Raw genomic sequence first — 17180 nt, 5'->3', positions numbered from 1 at the left:
TCACCAAGTATCCAATATTATATTATTAATTTTCTGGATATACATTTAGAAAAACTAAAACTAGTGGCAATAATTTCATTGGATGTGGAAAAATCTTTTGTTATTGATGCAATGAAAATTTCTGAAACAGATTTTGCTCAAACATGAATTTCTTAATTTTTTTGATAAGTTGGATCAAGTCCTTTTCTCCCACCTCTAGGATTTTTCTAAGTGGAATTATCTCCTCATTATGTACAGGTAGTCCTCACTTAATGACCCTAATTGGGACAGCAACTCCTTCGCTAAGCCATGTGGTTGTTAAGCAAAACATCACTTAGCGACAACAGTTCCAGCAATCCCAGTTGCTGTCATTAAGTGAATCCCACACATTCGTTAGGTGAGGACCCACTTGGATCTAAGCCATTCAGTCAAGGGACTGCCTCCATTTCAACTCCCTCCATTCACCTATCTCCCCCCATCTTGTCTGTGAAAGAAGGCAATGCAAAAGAAGGCCCCAGCCGACACAGTAGTGGAGTGCAGTGCAGTGGGCATGGCAGCGGCAGGCAGGTCTGAGTAGTGGGGGCAGCTGGCGGCAGTGGGTAGGTGGGTGGCCAAAAGGTGGTTGTAAATGCGGGTGGGCCTGAATTTTGTTCATGTGACTGCAGCGGCACTGCAATGGCCGGAACTTCAAGGACTGGTCATAAGTCCCTTCATTCAGCACCTTTGTAACTTCAAACAGTCACTGAACAAATGGACATTCAGTGAGGACTACCTCTATTGTGGAACTCATCAAAATTGTTCCTTATCTCTCACCTCCAATCCTCATGTTATTAAGGTAGTTAAACATATTTCTGCTCAAAATGTAACCTAATGAAATTATCTGAAAGGATGTCATGGCCCGTTATTCCAATGGAATAATTCATTAAGTTACAGGAAAACATATGCCAAGGGAATGTTAACAAAATGGAGAGGGGGAGAGAGAGAGAGAGAGGGAGAGAAAGAGATGTACTGCTTTACTGGAATTGTTCAAGTAGAGGTTAAACAGTATCCATCAAGGATGCTTTAGTTTGGATTCCTACACAGGGTACAGGGCTGCATTCTAGGTCCCAAATGGTCTTTTCAGCTATATAAACATTTACTTACTTCCAGTATGAATGTCTACCTCTAAACAGAACTCTAATTATATAAAATATCCTCCAAATAATCCTTTTAAATATCATTCCACTGTTATCTAAAGGGTGACCTCATTCATAAAACAAGCACGGGCAGTGGGAAAGTAAGCAGAATGTACAGTGCAGTTACAGTACTTTCAAAACAGGTACAGTAACACAGAGCACATAACAGTGTATTATAATACTTCCAGAAATGCTTATAGTTTAATTTCAGGAAACATGAATTTTTCTCACCTTTAACGTATTCACATGCTTTTTCTACCCTGGGCGTAACTTTACCAGTATAGTCCTAGAGAGGGGGGCAATGTTGAAACAACTATTAGCATATTAAAAGATTATGGCATTTATTTCAAAGCAATTTAAAAACTTCAGGTCCCATACAGTGAATGAACAATGAAAACAGCATAAGTCCTTAAGCAGATCCAGAGTTGTACATTACCCAAATACTTTTATCTGTTGGAATGGTAACTGCTAGCATACTGCTGCTCATTAGTTTTGTCTTTGAAAATATTCATAAGAATGGTGAGTTTCAGTAAACACAAGTTGCTTACTTGCAAAAGTCCTTCTTTAAATTGTCACCTATGCATGTCCACATATGTATGGGTAGTGAATCTGTGAAAAACAGCTAATATCACAAGTGGAAGAAAGTCACTTCTCAGTGCCCATATTCCTGTATGTGATTTTTATATATTCCATCAGTTTCCTCTACAGTGCTAAAGAAATACAGAAGAGTACACCAAACATCTAACTGCAGATACCAGATGAAAACAATGACAAATTGTGTAAATGCACAGGTGACCACACTGAATAACAGAGTTATAGGCAAACAACCAATCTTTTTGTGGTCTTTATACATCTCACACACACAGCATGTTTAGGTTACTGGAGCATTGTATCATTGCACATGGTCAGGAAGCTGCAGCTGGTGCAGAATGTGCCAAGTCATTCACATGTTACAACTCTATGGAAGTAACTGCACTGGCTGCCAGTTACCTAATAAACTAAATTCAGTGTTTTTGTTGTGACATGCAAGGCCCTAAACAACTTGGTACCAGGATACTTGGTCTTTGGGAGAGCCCTATTATGTGTACTGAAAGCTGCTGAATGCCCTGCTCACTGGCATCTCTTCTCTGTGTGGCACCATGCCCTAGAATACTTTCCCCACTGAAATTTTGGAGGCATCTTATAGTATCTTTTAGGCACCTACTGAAAACTCATGTCTTCACTTCAGCCTTCAACTCAGAGGTGGATACTCTGACATCTTCCTGTAAAATTTATTAGAATCTATTTTTTCCCCAATGATTGAGAAGCATCTGGGTCCTGAGGTTGCAAAGCAGCCCCCACTGCTTTGAAACTCCCACCACAGTGTTTCATAGCTGAAATGAGATGCTTTTAGTAGAATGCACTGGTTCATTTTCTCAAACACAATCTTTATCATCAATGCCAAAAAGTTTGACTTCTATCTAACCACAGAATATTGTTCTTATAGCCTGCTGGATTATCCAGGTAGTCTTTGGCAAATTTAAAATGGTCAGTGATGTGCTTTTTGGAGAACAGTGGTTTCCTCCACAGTATCATTCCATGCACACCCTTCTTGACTGGTGTTTTCCTTATGGTAGACTCATGAACACTGATGTTAGAAAATACAAGAATGGCCTGCAGATCCAAGAATAAAGGACTGGAGAACAATGCTGTGTTCATTGAGTATTGTATGTCTTGTTCTTGAGATGATTTTTGTCGCATGACTACCCTCTAGAGGATTAACAATAGTTTTGTAGTTTCTCTGGTTGTACATTACCTGCCTAACCATTACCTGGATTGATGGAGGCCTAAGTCTTTGAAAATTGTTTTGTAATTCTTTCCATACTCATGAGCATCAATGATTTTATGACATCTGCAGAGATCCCTTTTGATCAAGGCATGATTCAGTTCCACAAACCTCTATTCTCAAGAGCTGCATCCAACTGTAGCAATAATATCTGTATCTCTTTTTAACAGAGAACCCTTCAAATTCACACCTGATTGTCAATTCATAGATTGTGATATGAGACTCAACATACCCACTTAAGACAGCTGATTATCCTATGGTATCACATAACTTTTTAAACAAAGACAGTGAACATTGGCACAATGTATTTAATAAAGCTGTGAGACAGAACTTCATTTTCTATGTTATTTGTTCAATCAGAATCTCATTAATCAGAAAGATGACACTCAGATCCCATTGCAGGTATTGTGTAGATAAAAATACTTCATCATTATGGAATAGTTCTAAAGGGTTCACAAGCATTCTCTTGCCACTATAAATATCTGTGCCATCTTTCATGCAAATCATGGGAGGAGGGAGTTCTTCTTGTAGGGTAGGCAGAGGGGTCTTGAAGCTCTTCAGGATGTGAATTTTGCACATCAGGGAATCAAGTCACCCTGGTCCTTATGACGATATGGAAGGTGAACTTGAAGCCCTCCATTCCCTTGACTATAATGGGGAGGCTTCAGATGTAATGGAAAGGCTAAATAAAGTTACTGAGACTCCTGATAATTGATGGTGATGAACAGGAGAGGTTCTGTGCACTTTTGATGAGTTCTGAGCCAGCCCTCAGGAACTCTGACAGGCAGAGCATATTTGGATTCAGTGAAATTGCTCATGGCACCAGAATCTATTAGGGCATTAAGTTATATTTCTGAGCTAATCTGGGTCTGTAGAGTAACAGGGATGTCTAAATGTCTACAACTAACTCTATACAACTGGGCTCCACTTAATTTTTGGGTGATCTAGCCTCTGAGCCTGGGAGCCTAGAACAAACTCATCTCCTGACAGGTCAAGATCTGGAGCATTTATGGCATCTGCTTATAAAATGCCTTTTCTCCATAAGTACCTCACTTAGTTGATGCTTTGGAATGCGGCTCTTAGCAAGGCATTCATATAAGCTGGCTAGTTTCTCCACAGTAAAGTGAGCTTTGCACGCATAGGCACACATAGGCACAACTTTTCTCAGCCAGACGTGGAACTCTTTTAGTTTCAGGTGCATGGGTTCAAATTCAAAGTTTCAGATGAATTAAAGGAGGATAAGGGGAGGAGCAAACAAATGAGAATGGTGACTAAGTGTACCCCTTAGAGTCAACAGATATTTGTTGTTCTTTTCCCATCTTATACTGATACATATTCAGGTTCCCATCACTGAGAGTGATCAGATCAAATCTTTATTATGGTTAAAAACCAGCATAAAAAGAGTGAGGAAATATGATTGGCATGATAATGGTAGATAAGTGCATTTGGCATAGAAAGACATGGTTCTCATCCTACCTTGGCACCACAGACAATTAGAATAAAACCTATTCTATCATATGATTAGAATATAAGCTGAATCCACAATATGGTTAGTTGTGATAGTGGCATGAAAATGTAGGGTAGTAATTCCTTACATGGAGGAAGAAATGCATCATGGCATAAACATAGGGTAAAGTCTGTTTTAGTATTCAACTGGTGACTTAAGTGTGGAATAAGATGGCATGTTATAGCATATTATAGATTCCTACGCCTTCTTTTTCTTTGAGAGCAGCTGGCTGTGTGAATACTTTGGTAAGTTCTACTTTCATTTGTCCTACTTCTTAGAGCTGTTTGGAAAAACAGCAAATTATCCTCATATAGGAATATAATATAATCACAAGATTTCTAATATTTTCTTCTTTTCCTAAATAAACTCATATGAAGATCACATGGCCACATACACAGTATTTTTATTCTGCCCAGATCAACCTGACTCCTGACAGTTGCATAAAATAAAGAAAGCATTAAAAAACTGTTCATACAAATGGTTCACCCCCCACACACACAGCCATTGCGTCTAAACCCAAATGCCTAAATTTACAATTTTAGCCACTTGAAGAAGGCTAATAAGGGGATCAGATGAAGTTCCAGGAAAAGGTGTTCCAAAGCATGGTGATTATCACAGAGGGCTGCCTTCAGGCCCACATTCCCCTAAATTCTTGGATGGATGCATCACTTAGAATCCCCTCCTTCCATATGCATATAAGTAGAGCAGATTCTATCTGGAGAAGACAGTCCCCAAGGTATTTCATGATTTGAACAAGTTGTTTTAATTCTGTATATCTGGGCATTGGATACAGATCTAAAGCACATTCCTTTTTATTTTCTTATAGTTGGGCTGAAGAGAGATTACCGACAGAAGAGCTAAGAATTTTCCAGCTATACATACTAGGATATGTCTGGATATATTAATTTCGGTTTTACTATGGAATCCTTAGGAGTATATCAGCAGAATAAAACCATTCCTCTAATCCATATCTGTGACACAAGACCAGAAACCAAATCATAAAAGTGCTATCACTAATTCATCTGGATTGTGACTCAGGGCACTTCTTCACAACTATGTTAATGTGCATTCCTTCTGTCTTTCAATCAGCAGAAAAAGGTATTGCCCCCATAGGCAAGCATTTTTGTGTCTCAGTGAATGAGTGGTGCTGTCCTTACAGGTTTAATATGGGATAGTTTCAGGGCAATGATTGTTGGATTCCCCAGCTTCCTTTCCCCTCCTTCTCAGCATCACCTACCAGTGGAAAAAACAACAAATTAACCTCTAAAGTGTCTTGAAGGGTGGAGTCAAGGGACTCTGAATGTTTCCTTCTGCCAGCCAACCAACTGGATTTATTCCTTTGCCATAGGACTACAGGGTTATCAGTCTCCTGAGAGACTGACAGTCTTGTGTAAAACAAACAAACAAACAAACAAACACACCACAATCTGTCAGAAAGGAAGATGTCTGCATGTGCACATAAACAAAGCTCTGACCCACTTCACCCAACTTCCCTTATATACTCCAAGTGGTCAGCTGTTTTTTACAATTGTGGACATTTGATTATAGATCAGTATGACCATCAATCTCCTGGGAAACTGATAGTTCTATAGCAAAATAATAATTCCCAGCAGAAAGGCCTATTCCATACAAGCCAGGTAACCAATCTCTCTTGTAGCCTGTCAAAATGGATGTAGTTCTGAACAAGAGGATAGGAGATCAATACTGGATTTCTTGCACCTACTGTTTCACTGCCAAAAGCAATATCTATCTGGAAAATTCCATTTGTTTGCACGCTTCAGTTTACAATCAGGAAATTCCATTAACAAAATCCATAAAAAGAACCAATTAAGCAGTTTTAATTAAAAACACTTGTATCTATTTGAATATTAGATATTCAATTTTTGTTTCAAAACAAAATAAAAGCTGTGTTAGGAAGTTTATTGAATCACTCAGATAAAGTTTTTAGAAAATGATAGTGTTAGTTGGTTAGGTTGGTTGGTTAGGTGATAAAAATTATAGTATTTTTCAAGTTCAGCTTGAGCCTTGGCGACTTCATGGACACAATATGGAAGAGGTTTGTCATTACTTTCTGGGATGTTTGTTGGACTTCCCAGTGTAAGCCATAGGCCTTGGCATTTTCTGGTGTTCTCCCATCCAAGTATTAGCCAAGTCCAACCTGATTAAATTTGTGAGATCAGACAAGTTGGCTAGGCATCACCAAACTAACTGGGTTGACAAAGTAATAACACTGATATTATTGTGTTTGCAATTTAGATTGCAAGAGGAATAGGTTCTACTCATGCAATTTCTGCAAAAAAGCTATATGCTCTTGGGATAGTAAAATAATGAACTGCTGTACCTGAACCCAGGCAGCATATGGCTCCAAAGAGTGCCGCAGATGACAGATTCCTTCTTCCAGTTGTGACTGTGGATCTTCCACATACTTTGATTTTGGCGTTGGACTGGTATAGAGTGAAAGCTGTAAATAGCAGTAAACACAGTTATTATTTATGTTCCAATAAAAGTATGTATCAGGGGTCTCTCCACATGGGAAATTCTTTTGCATAAACAAGAATGAAGCAGTCTTGCCACATTCAACACACCTCCATAAAAAGAATAACTGCATCAGAAGAAAAAAAATCTGAATTATGAATCAACACACTGAAATTAGATAATGGGTAAATAAGAAAATTGTTTAGAGAAAAGACAGAATCGTACCTCATCAACCTTTAGTAGGTTCTTTTTGGAAGATTCGTTCTCAAGAGAATCAGCATATACCTGTACAGCAAGCAAGTTTAAGATACCAGGTGCAGCGATCAACTGCCTTATCTAAATATAATGAAAATGGGGATATTTTATCTGTACAACTGGAATTACACAGATACACAATCACATTTCAAACATGAATTAAGCAAAGATATTGTCAAAAGCCTGCAGAGTTTCAGTAATGTAGAAATTGAAAGATGCACATGATCCACAAAAGCACATCTCTGAGCCTCAATAAAGCTGTTCTTTGTATCTCCTGTACTTGATGAACATTATTTCAAATATGTAAGCTTCTATTTAAGGTAGAGTTGAAACCTGTATTATTGGAAAGAAAAAACACTGTACAGGAGCCAGAAACCTAAAACAAAGCACTGTGCTGATCATGGGGAAAAGCCAATGACGTTTTTCAAGGAGAGATGTAAATGTGTTTTTTAAAGTATTCATCCTCTTGATCAAATTACACGGTGCACTTTTTATGATCAATTAGTATTTGCTCTCTAATGGACACAATGAACCAATCCTAGAAACAAGGGAGTAGCAGATTTTCTTGTACAGCAAGAGCTGACTTTTATTCAAATAGTTCAACAGGAATAACTCTCCCTTTGGAAGTTTAACGCTTCTACAACCCTCTCAAAAATAATACAAGTTTAAAACAAAGCCAAAACTAAGGCCTAATACTTCTTGCCATTAGCAATGTATCAGTCACTATTCAAAACATACTAAAACAATCATATCACCAATACAGCTGTGCAGATCCTTTGAGAGGCACCTTACACAAAATACTCAGGATGGCTTCAAAGCAGCCATACTGAGCTTTCAAGGAACTGCAGTTACTTTACAAGACTAGTTATTTGGGTGTTAAGGACTCAGCTAGAGCAGCAGTGATCTGCCAGAGCTAAAAACCACACAATTTGGAGGGGAAGGTGTCTGCCCCTCTAAGATAAAGGAAGGTATGTCTATTTTAAAAAATAAAATTGCTTATGTATAGATCTCTTTACCACTATACTCGTTATATATTAATAATGTGAGATGCCAGTGGCTTATAGTACTTAATTGTGCAAGAAGTATGAACTCTGGAAAAACTCAGGTATAAACCAGAGAGCTAAGTTTTTTACTCACTGATTAGCTCAACAAAATTTTCTGGGAAATGTAGTCACAATATAGGCTCTTTTCTTTTTGTAATTTGAACTGCTATACAGATACCTTGCTCAAAATTCAACCCATGCAGAAGAAAGAACAGAAACAACAATATGACCTTATGGCTATTACCATTTTCTCAGACTGCATTTTGTTATACAAATGATTTTCAGCACATGGCTTAAATTTTGTAAAGCTAATACGTGCTTTTCATCGAAGCTGGCCAAAACAAAGTTGTTTGGATCTGTGAGTAAACAGCCAAACTTCTGAATTATCAAGACTTCCTCTTCTCAGTGCGGTCTCAACTTGCAAATGTTATTCTTTCTCCAATATCAGGATAGTATATAAAAGACATAGAACACTGAACTATATCTCCATATAATTTCATTTCCACAAAATATCCCAACAAGTCAAAAAAATAAAAGCAGCACAGCACAATACCTGTAAATGCCTGGAAATATGTATCTACAACTGTTTTAAAATTACATCACTTGTTTCACCCAATATCGCAATAAAATTATATTTTAAAAGACCCGATACAGTAAAGTAAAAAACTCAAAAGCAGCCCCCCCCACAAAAGAATACTGAATAGCATAACAAGCATCTTCAAAGAGATTTGTCTTCACTTAAAGTAAAATCTCCTTCTAGTTGAGCTCAGTTGCTAGTGGCAAGTTCCTGTAGTTTTCTTGTCAACAACATGGAAGTGATTTGCTACTGTCTACTTGTAGAATGTTTTGTTTGACTACATAATCTAACCTTTAGCCACGGAATTCCCTGGTCATCTCCCAACCAAATATTAATCAAACATGATCTTGTTTAGCTTCTGTGGCCAGAGAAAATCAGACAATGCCATCTGCTGAGACACTTCCATTATTATTAATTTATTATTAGAAATGTTCTTTTCTCTTTGAATTACTATTCTCTTTCTCTTGGCCTAAGTAGAAAGAATGTCTATTACTTCAGAGGAACACAAAATTAGAGACTTAACTTTTTGTTTTCAAATAGAAGGGTTGGGCACTATTTAATTAGAACTTTAGTTATTTAAAGTGGAGTTAGGAAAAAAGTATCAATAAGAACAATTTTGGGATTAAACATAACAATTATATATGACTATACAGTCTAGAAAACACTATACTAAAGGAAAACTGCTCAACAGAAATTCTATTCTGCTTTGTAGAATGGTTCAGTATTTTTTTAAAGTTAGGACAGCATTCATCACTGGTAGGATTCATAATTAACACGTGGAAAGAGTGTATGTGCCGTAGTGAACACTGAGGAAGGAAAGGCAGTTAGGAGGCAACAGAAGGCAGATGTGTGGATCTGGAATATGATGTGAAAAGGTGGAGAGAAGGAAGACAAAGGGGACTGAGGAGACTGAGAAGATACTGAAGAAGGAAATGTTCACTGGCAGGCTGATCTGGCAGTGTGGAGCAGCAACACCCTATGGCAGGGGAGCAACAGAGGCAGCAAGAGAGGAGCAGTGGCTGCAAATGAAGGCTCCTCTGTTACCACATCCACATCCACAGGAGAAGGGCATGTAGCATGGCAACCAGGATTGAAAGCTGGTTTGGAGGAGGAGTAGCAACATGTAATGGGCTGTGAGAATAACCTTGAGAGACAGGAGGAAGAGCCTAGGCAACAGTCTGATAAGAGAAATCTGAGTCCAAAGCAGGAATGGGGATGGAGAAAGCGTCTCAGAAATTACTCTCCCTTAGTTCTCTGGAACGTAAAGGCAGGGGAGGGGGGCTTTCTTTCAGACTTGCAAGCACTTTCAGACTTGCAAGATTCTGTAACTGTAACCTTACAATAAAGGTAGTATTAGTATTCTTGGTTTTGGTTTCCTGGTCTGGACTACCTTGAAGGGCTGACATGACAAGAGGATGGCCTTGGTGAAAGCATGGAAGCCTCCAGGCTGCCTAGAAGCTGGTGGAAGACCTGGATAGCTTCCAGGCTGCCACCAGGATCATATTACAGTCTTATATACAGTCATATAGAATATTACCTTGAATGCCCAAGACTTTTTTCAAGACTCATATTTTAGTTCAAGGCTGTAAACTGGCATCTATTCGTTTTTATATTATGTCTATAATTATAGCATGCTTACATCTTATATTATGTCTATAATTAACTTATTTTCTTTATCTACTTATTCTGCATGGAAAGGCATTGCTTCTGTGGGAATTCCTCCTGCAAGAATATAACACACAGGTATTCCTGCTCTATTGGTATCTAATGTTTTAAAAGCTGGTAATCAAGTCCTCGGCATTCAGGAAGGACTATGAGACATTCACTTATGTTTTTTTGCCTTTAAATAGCTTCTTCACTAATTACATTCATGAGTTAGCATGAAAAGAATTCTGTTACCAGTGTTCATCTCATCTCTTCTTGAGTTCTACAGTAAAATACATACAATACAGATTTTTTTCTGCCCCGCACTGCCCAGCATGCACATTTTAATTTAGTTGAGTAGCATGAGTACCAACTACATTAAAAATAGATTCAGGTAAAAGAAGCTAAATAGATTATATATAATATTTAATATTATGATGGCCTGACTACTGCAATGTGCTCTACATGGGACTGCCCTTGAAGACCACCCTAAGGCTTCAACTGGTCCAGAATGCAGTGGCGTGAGCAGCGATGTGCATGCCTCAGTATGTCCATGTAACACCTTTACTTCGCAAACTGCACTGCTGCCAGTTTGTTTCTAGGTGCTATTCAAGGTGCTGGTCATTACCTATAAAGCCCTACATGGCATAGGGCCTGGTTACTTGAGGGGCCACTTGTCTCCCATAGTATCTGCCCAGCCAATTTGATCTGCAGGATTGGCGCGCTCTGAGTTCCTTCAATTAAGCAATGCCATCTATCAGGACCCCAGAAATGTGCCTTCTCTGTCACAGTGCCTATCCTATGGAATGTGATTTCCCCGAGATCGAACCTGTCCCCACCCTGCTGGTGTTTTGAAGGGACTTGAAGACTTGGCTCTTTACCCAGGCCTTTAATGGGGATGACTGAAGCCTCCTTTTAACTTAGGTTGTTTTCTTTTGTTTCCATCTGTTGCATTATATACAGGTGAAACTCGAAAAATTAGAATATCGTGCAAATGTTCATTTATGTCAGTAAGGCAACTCAAAAGGTGAAACCAATATATGAGATAGACACATTACATGCAAAGCGAGATATGTGAAGCCTTACTTTGGTATAATTGTGATGATTATGGCGTTCAGCTTATGAAAACCCCAAATTCACAATCTCAGAAAATTAGAATATTACATGACATCAACAACACAAGGATTGGAAATAGAATAATATCAGACTTCTGTAAAGTATAAGCATGCATATGTACTCAGTACTTGGTTTGGGCCCCTTTTGCAGCAATGACTGCCGCAATGCGGCATGGCATGGATGCTATCAGCCTGTGGCACTGCTGAGGTGTTATGGAAGACCAGGATGCTTCAATAGCGGTCTTCAGCTCCGCTGCATTGTACGGTCTCATGTCCCTCATCTTTCTCTTGGCAATGCCCCATAGATTCTCTATGGGATTCAGGTCAGGCAAGTTTGTTGGCCAATCAAACACAGTAATCCCATGGTCATTGAACCAGGTTTTGGTACTTTTGGCAGTGTGGGCAGGTGCCAAGTCCTGCTGGAAAATGAAGTCAGCATCCCTATAAAGCTCGTCTGCGGAACAAAGCATGAAGTGCTCCAAAATCTCCTGGTAGACGGTTGCATTGACCCTGAACAGTGGACCAACACCAGCAGATGACATGGCTCCCCAAATCAACACAGACTGTGGAAACTTCACACTGGACTTCAAGCATCGTGCATTGTGTGCCTCTCCATTCTTCCTCCAGACTCTGGGTCCTTGGTTCCCAAATGAGATGCAAAAGTTGCTCTCATCAGAAAAGAGGACTTTGGACCACTGGGCAACAGACCAGTTCTTTTTTTCTGTAGCCCAGGTAAGACGCTTCTGACGTTGTTTGTTGTTCAGGAGCGGCTTGACAAGAGGAATACGACATTTGAAGCCCATGTCCAGGATCCGTCTGAGTGTGGTGGCTCTTGATGCAATAACTCCAGCCTCAGTCCACTCCTTGTGAAAGTCCCCAACACTTTTGAATGGCCTTTTCCTGACAATCCTCTGCAGGCTGCAGTCATCCCTGCTGCTTGTGCACCTTTTTCTACCACACTTTTCCCTTCCACATAACCTTCTATTGATGTGCTTTGATACAGCACTTTGGGAACATCCAACTTCTTTTGCAATTACCTTTTGGGGCTTTCCCTCCTTATGGAGGGTGTCAATGCTGGTTTTCTGCACAACTGTCAGGTCAGCAGTCTTTCCCATGCTTGTGATTCCTACTGAACCAGCCTGAGAGACCATTTAAAGGCTCAGGAACCCTTTGCAGGTGTTATGGATTCATTAGCTGATTAGAGTGGGACACTTTGAGCCTAGAATATTGAACCTTTTCACACTATTCTAATTTTCTGAGATTGTGAATTTGGGGTTTTCATAAGCTGTACGCCATAATCATCACAATTATACCAAAGTAAGGCTTCACATATCTCGCTTTGCATGTAATGCGTCTATCTCATATATTGGTTTCACCTTTTGAGTTGCCATACTGACATAAATGAACATTTGCACGATATTCTAATTTTTCGAGTTTCACCTGTAGGTAGTCCTCATCTTACAGCCATTTGTTCAGCGATGGTTCAAAGTTATGGCTGCCCTGAATGAAGGGACTTACAACTGATCCCCAAAGTTACAGCCAATGCAGCACCCACACAGTCATGTGATCAAAATTTGGGTGTTTGGCAGCCTACCCACACTTACAACTGCAGGGGCACTTCAACTCCCCCCACCTGCCTATTTCCCCCCTTCTATGCCCTTCTGGCCCCCTGCTGCCCTTTGCTCTGCCACCCCAGCTGACCGCTGTTTTCTTGCTCCTTCCGCTGACCAAGCATGCGCGCCCTGGCCCTTTGTGAAGCAGCTGCTGGCCGCACGAGGCTTTCTTCCCTGGGTCATGCATGGCAGTTTCTTCGTGAGGCCTGGAGAAGATAGCCTCGCATGGCCAGCAGCTGCTTTGCGAAGGGCCAGGGCAGGCACCCCTCATCAGCAGTTGGAGCAAGAAGACGGCAAAGGTCAGCCAGGGCAGCATAGTGCAGTATAGCATGAAGCTCAGTCCCAGCCCAGCAGCACAACACAAAGGGGCTCCTTGGTGCCCTGTGGCTCTGGAGCTGCAAGAAGCACAGTGCAAAGCCCAGCCCTAGCATGGCCCTGCAGCGCTGCAAAAAGGGGCTTCTTGGCACAAAGGGCCAGGATGGGCACACCTTGTCAGCAGCAGGAGCAAAAAGAGAGTGAAGGTCAGCTGGGGCGGTGAAGCGCAGGGTATCCGGGGTCTGAGAGTAGGGTGGAGAGTGCAACTGTGGCTGGGACTGAGCTGGGGCAGCTGGGGCTTTGTGCTGCGCTGCTGGGCCAGGCTGGGCTTTGCACTGTGAAGTGCTTTGTGCTGTGCTGTAGCTCAGGGGTTTCTTGCAGCCCCAGAGCCACAGTGTGCCAAGAAGCCCCTGAATCAGGGTGGCAAGCAGCCCCAGAGCCTCACAGTTCTGAGGCTGCCTGCCACCCCACAAGGCAGGGTACAGGGTGGCCAAAAGGACAGAGATGGGGGGGACATAGGCAGGTGGAGGGAGTTGAAGAGGAGAAAGTCCCTTCTTACTGAAGCTCAGGGCTGGGAGGGACCAAGCCTGGAATGGCTTGGCTTGGGGTGGATCCTTGGCTAATGACTGGTCAAATTCACTTAACTATGGCAACAGGCAGTGCCAGGATTGCCACTGCTAAGTGATGTGGTCACATGATGTCGCACTTTACGACCACATCACTTAGCAACAGAAATTCCAGTCCCAGTTGTGGTTGTAAGTTGAGCATAAGGCCTGTACTGCCATCTCTATCGTTTTTTGTTTCTTGTTATTTTTCTTGTTATGTTTTCATATTTTCAATCATTTGTAAACTGTTCAGAGTCTCTGGGAGTTGGGCAGTATATTAATTTAATAAATAATAATAATTATACATCCCAGTTTTCAAAATGCTGTAAAGGGAAAACGTTGCAAATTTTCAATACCAATTTAACATCTTGCATAAAGTGTACAACCCTAACATATTGTATACAGACTTTAGACACATAGAATACTAACATAGTGTTCAGACTTCAGGCACATATATTGAAGATTGGAAAATATTTCAATATTTAGATTTCTGTAATCCAAATCTATCAAGAAATTTTCTGGGCATCATAAAGCCACTGGCATCCAGGATAAAACATGATGAAAAATGATGAAATGTGTATTTAAGCCTTATGCACTGGCATCTCAGTGCACAATTCATTATTTGCCTCTCTTGCCCCCATGGACATCTATGAAAGCCAATACCTATTGAACAAGATAGATGGAATAATGGTATTTAAGACAGAAAGATGATTATCAATATTATTAATTTCAGTGTTCTTTTCTAAAAAATTTAGGGCAACAAGGGCAGGAATTATCTTCTTTGAGAAAATTGGAAAATACTATTTGATACAAAATATTAATGTCTAAGTTTTCATATTATACAAAAAGTAAAGAGGGCATCATACTGTTAGGTATAACTGAAAATTAAATATGATTTAATGATGAATTCATTAGAATAACAACATGCTTTTGTTATTTCTTATACTAAGCTGTTTAGATAGTTTTGTACATGCCTTTTTTATTAACTGTTCTTCCAACAATCAGTTTTGAGAGTGTTCTATATGGCAAAATAAATAAATAGGATAAACACAAACATAAAAGGACATAACCTGTTTTCTATTAGCTCAAAGTGCAGGATACAGAATGTCTTAGAGAAGAGAGGTTCTGGTTGAATGTTATGAAAAGCTATCTAACAATTCAACCGTAAAATCAATTACTTGGGGAAGTGAAGTCTCCTTCAGAGGATATGTTCAAGTAGGAGCTAGACTGCCACCTGTTGGGTATACTTAATCTGCATTGAGAAGTGGAGTTGAACTCAAAGGCCTCTTCCTATTTTATGATTCTATTGTAACTGGGCTAAAAAAGCTCTTAACTGACAGCACAATAATTTAATATGTCATAAGTAAGGAATATGCCAGGAATATGTCCAAATTATATTATAAATGAACATTGAGGCTGGAGTTTGAAACCAGGTTTCCCATTCCATAGTGAAGAGCATACGCATTCTCTTTTACAAGTTGGTTGACAATCTGAATTTGAATACTAAACACTTGTTTATGTTATTTCTACACAAACACCTCTCTATTTACAAAACCAAATCCCATAGCTCCCCTTAAGAAAGGCAAAAAATACAATACCACAGAATCAGCATATGGGAAGTATAAAGGCATATTTAAATAAACCATGTCAGTACTCAACAGTTCACTGGTAAGGCATAGAGAAGCTACTACCAAAAATGATCTACAACAACCTCGTATCATATATGACCTGATACCAAAAAATGAATCTTATTAAAATTACAGATTTCATGAATTCCAGGGCAAGTTACTTAGATAAAACTTTTACAGTAGAAATTTTGTCCCCAAAGATGAAACCTTTATTCTCACGACTGAGAACAAATTTTTCCAAATGTATTTTATGCAGCAACTATTTTGTTTGTCCTTTGCATACTAGCAAACACATGTTATGAAGCTTAATTATGGACTTAGCTTTAGATGACTTCATGACAGCTCATACCACAACACATCTGAAAAAAAGACTAGATTTCTACCCAAATAATTTACCTTTAAAATGAAAGGTCATCTTAGATTTGCAGATATGGCAATAGAGACAGACTGTTATTTATTTGTTTATGCCTAATTTTCCTTTTTAAAGAGGGAGTTATTTTAAATCCAGGTCTGTCATTTTTTCAAACAAATATGATAAATGTATAAGAATGTTGCTGAGCTGCATATTTATTATCATATACACTATCACATGCTTTATTATGACATACACTACCATGTGGTAACACCTTATTACAGACAATTTGCTATAAATTAACAAGCTAACTCCCTGCAATAAATTTTAAAGCAGCAATCTTATACATTTCCTCTGAAAATAGGCATTTGAACTCAATGGCATAGCTCAATCTTGTGATCAACTCTAAAATGAACACAGCAGCTGGACTAACTTTTTAAAAAAGTGGGTTCTTTATTCTTTTTCCCCCATTTCGTTTTTGCATCATTTAACATGAGGAAGAGTTGTTACTGTTTTGCGACATTTTATCTAATCCTAATAAAGATAATACTCAGCTATACATTCTGAAATGTTGCTTTATTTTGTAATGGGCCAAAGCGTCGATCATCGCTTTATTAGTCACTGATCTGTCCATATCCCATTACGCGCTCTTCTTTCTCCTATCCTACCTTTCTTTATACCCTATTCGATAACAAATGTTGGCGGGCGAGGCTGAATAAACTGGCACGAGTGCAATACCGCCTCCTCTTCGACTAGCATATCTCTAACTAACAAGCAAAACCCCGAAGTACTGCTCTACAGATCAGTACAAGAGTTCTCAAACAGCTCAAAACACGCACGTTGCGTGGACAGCAATAAAGTTAAGGAGGCTTATGTCGCCAATTCTGTTCCTGAAAGTACTAAGAAAGCTTTCTCACCTTGAACATATCGGAGAAAATTCGTTCTCCTAAAGTGTGGCCAGTGCTGATGACGTAAAAAGTATGAGCTGGATATACGGGTACTTGAACGGCATAAGCCGGCAGACGTTACGCGCCATTTAAAAAACAACTGAACGCAGAGGCGTTCAGTAGAG

The 17180-nt window shown here is 39.6% G+C and overlaps 1 protein-coding gene across 3 annotated transcripts in view; it reads right to left on the bottom strand.

Annotated features, from left to right (window-relative positions):
• The window catches only part of APOO (apolipoprotein O), a 34483-nt gene extending 17343 nt beyond the window's left edge, over positions 1–17140 (bottom strand). For all 3 annotated transcript variants that reach the window (XM_007436648.3, XM_007436647.3, XM_025172193.2), the window contains exons 1-4: positions 17026–17140; positions 7187–7297; positions 6828–6947; positions 1386–1440 (exon numbers count right to left, since the gene is read on the bottom strand). In XM_007436648.3, coding sequence (XP_007436710.1) covers positions 1386–1440; positions 6828–6947; positions 7187–7297; positions 17026–17034 — 295 coding nt within the window. In that variant the 5' untranslated portion in view covers positions 17035–17140. The remainder of the gene's footprint in view (positions 1–1385; positions 1441–6827; positions 6948–7186; positions 7298–17025) is intronic.
• Positions 17141–17180: the final 40 nt, after the last annotated feature.

This window comes from Python bivittatus, unplaced genomic scaffold (assembly GCF_059951505.1).
Source record: "Python bivittatus isolate LINGU-HERP-01145 unplaced genomic scaffold, Pbiv_v1 ctg000350_np1212, whole genome shotgun sequence".
NCBI lineage: Eukaryota > Metazoa > Chordata > Lepidosauria > Squamata > Pythonidae > Python > Python bivittatus.
The sequence above is the reverse complement of the archived record's forward strand: the minus strand, read 5'-3'. Positions and strand labels throughout refer to the sequence as shown.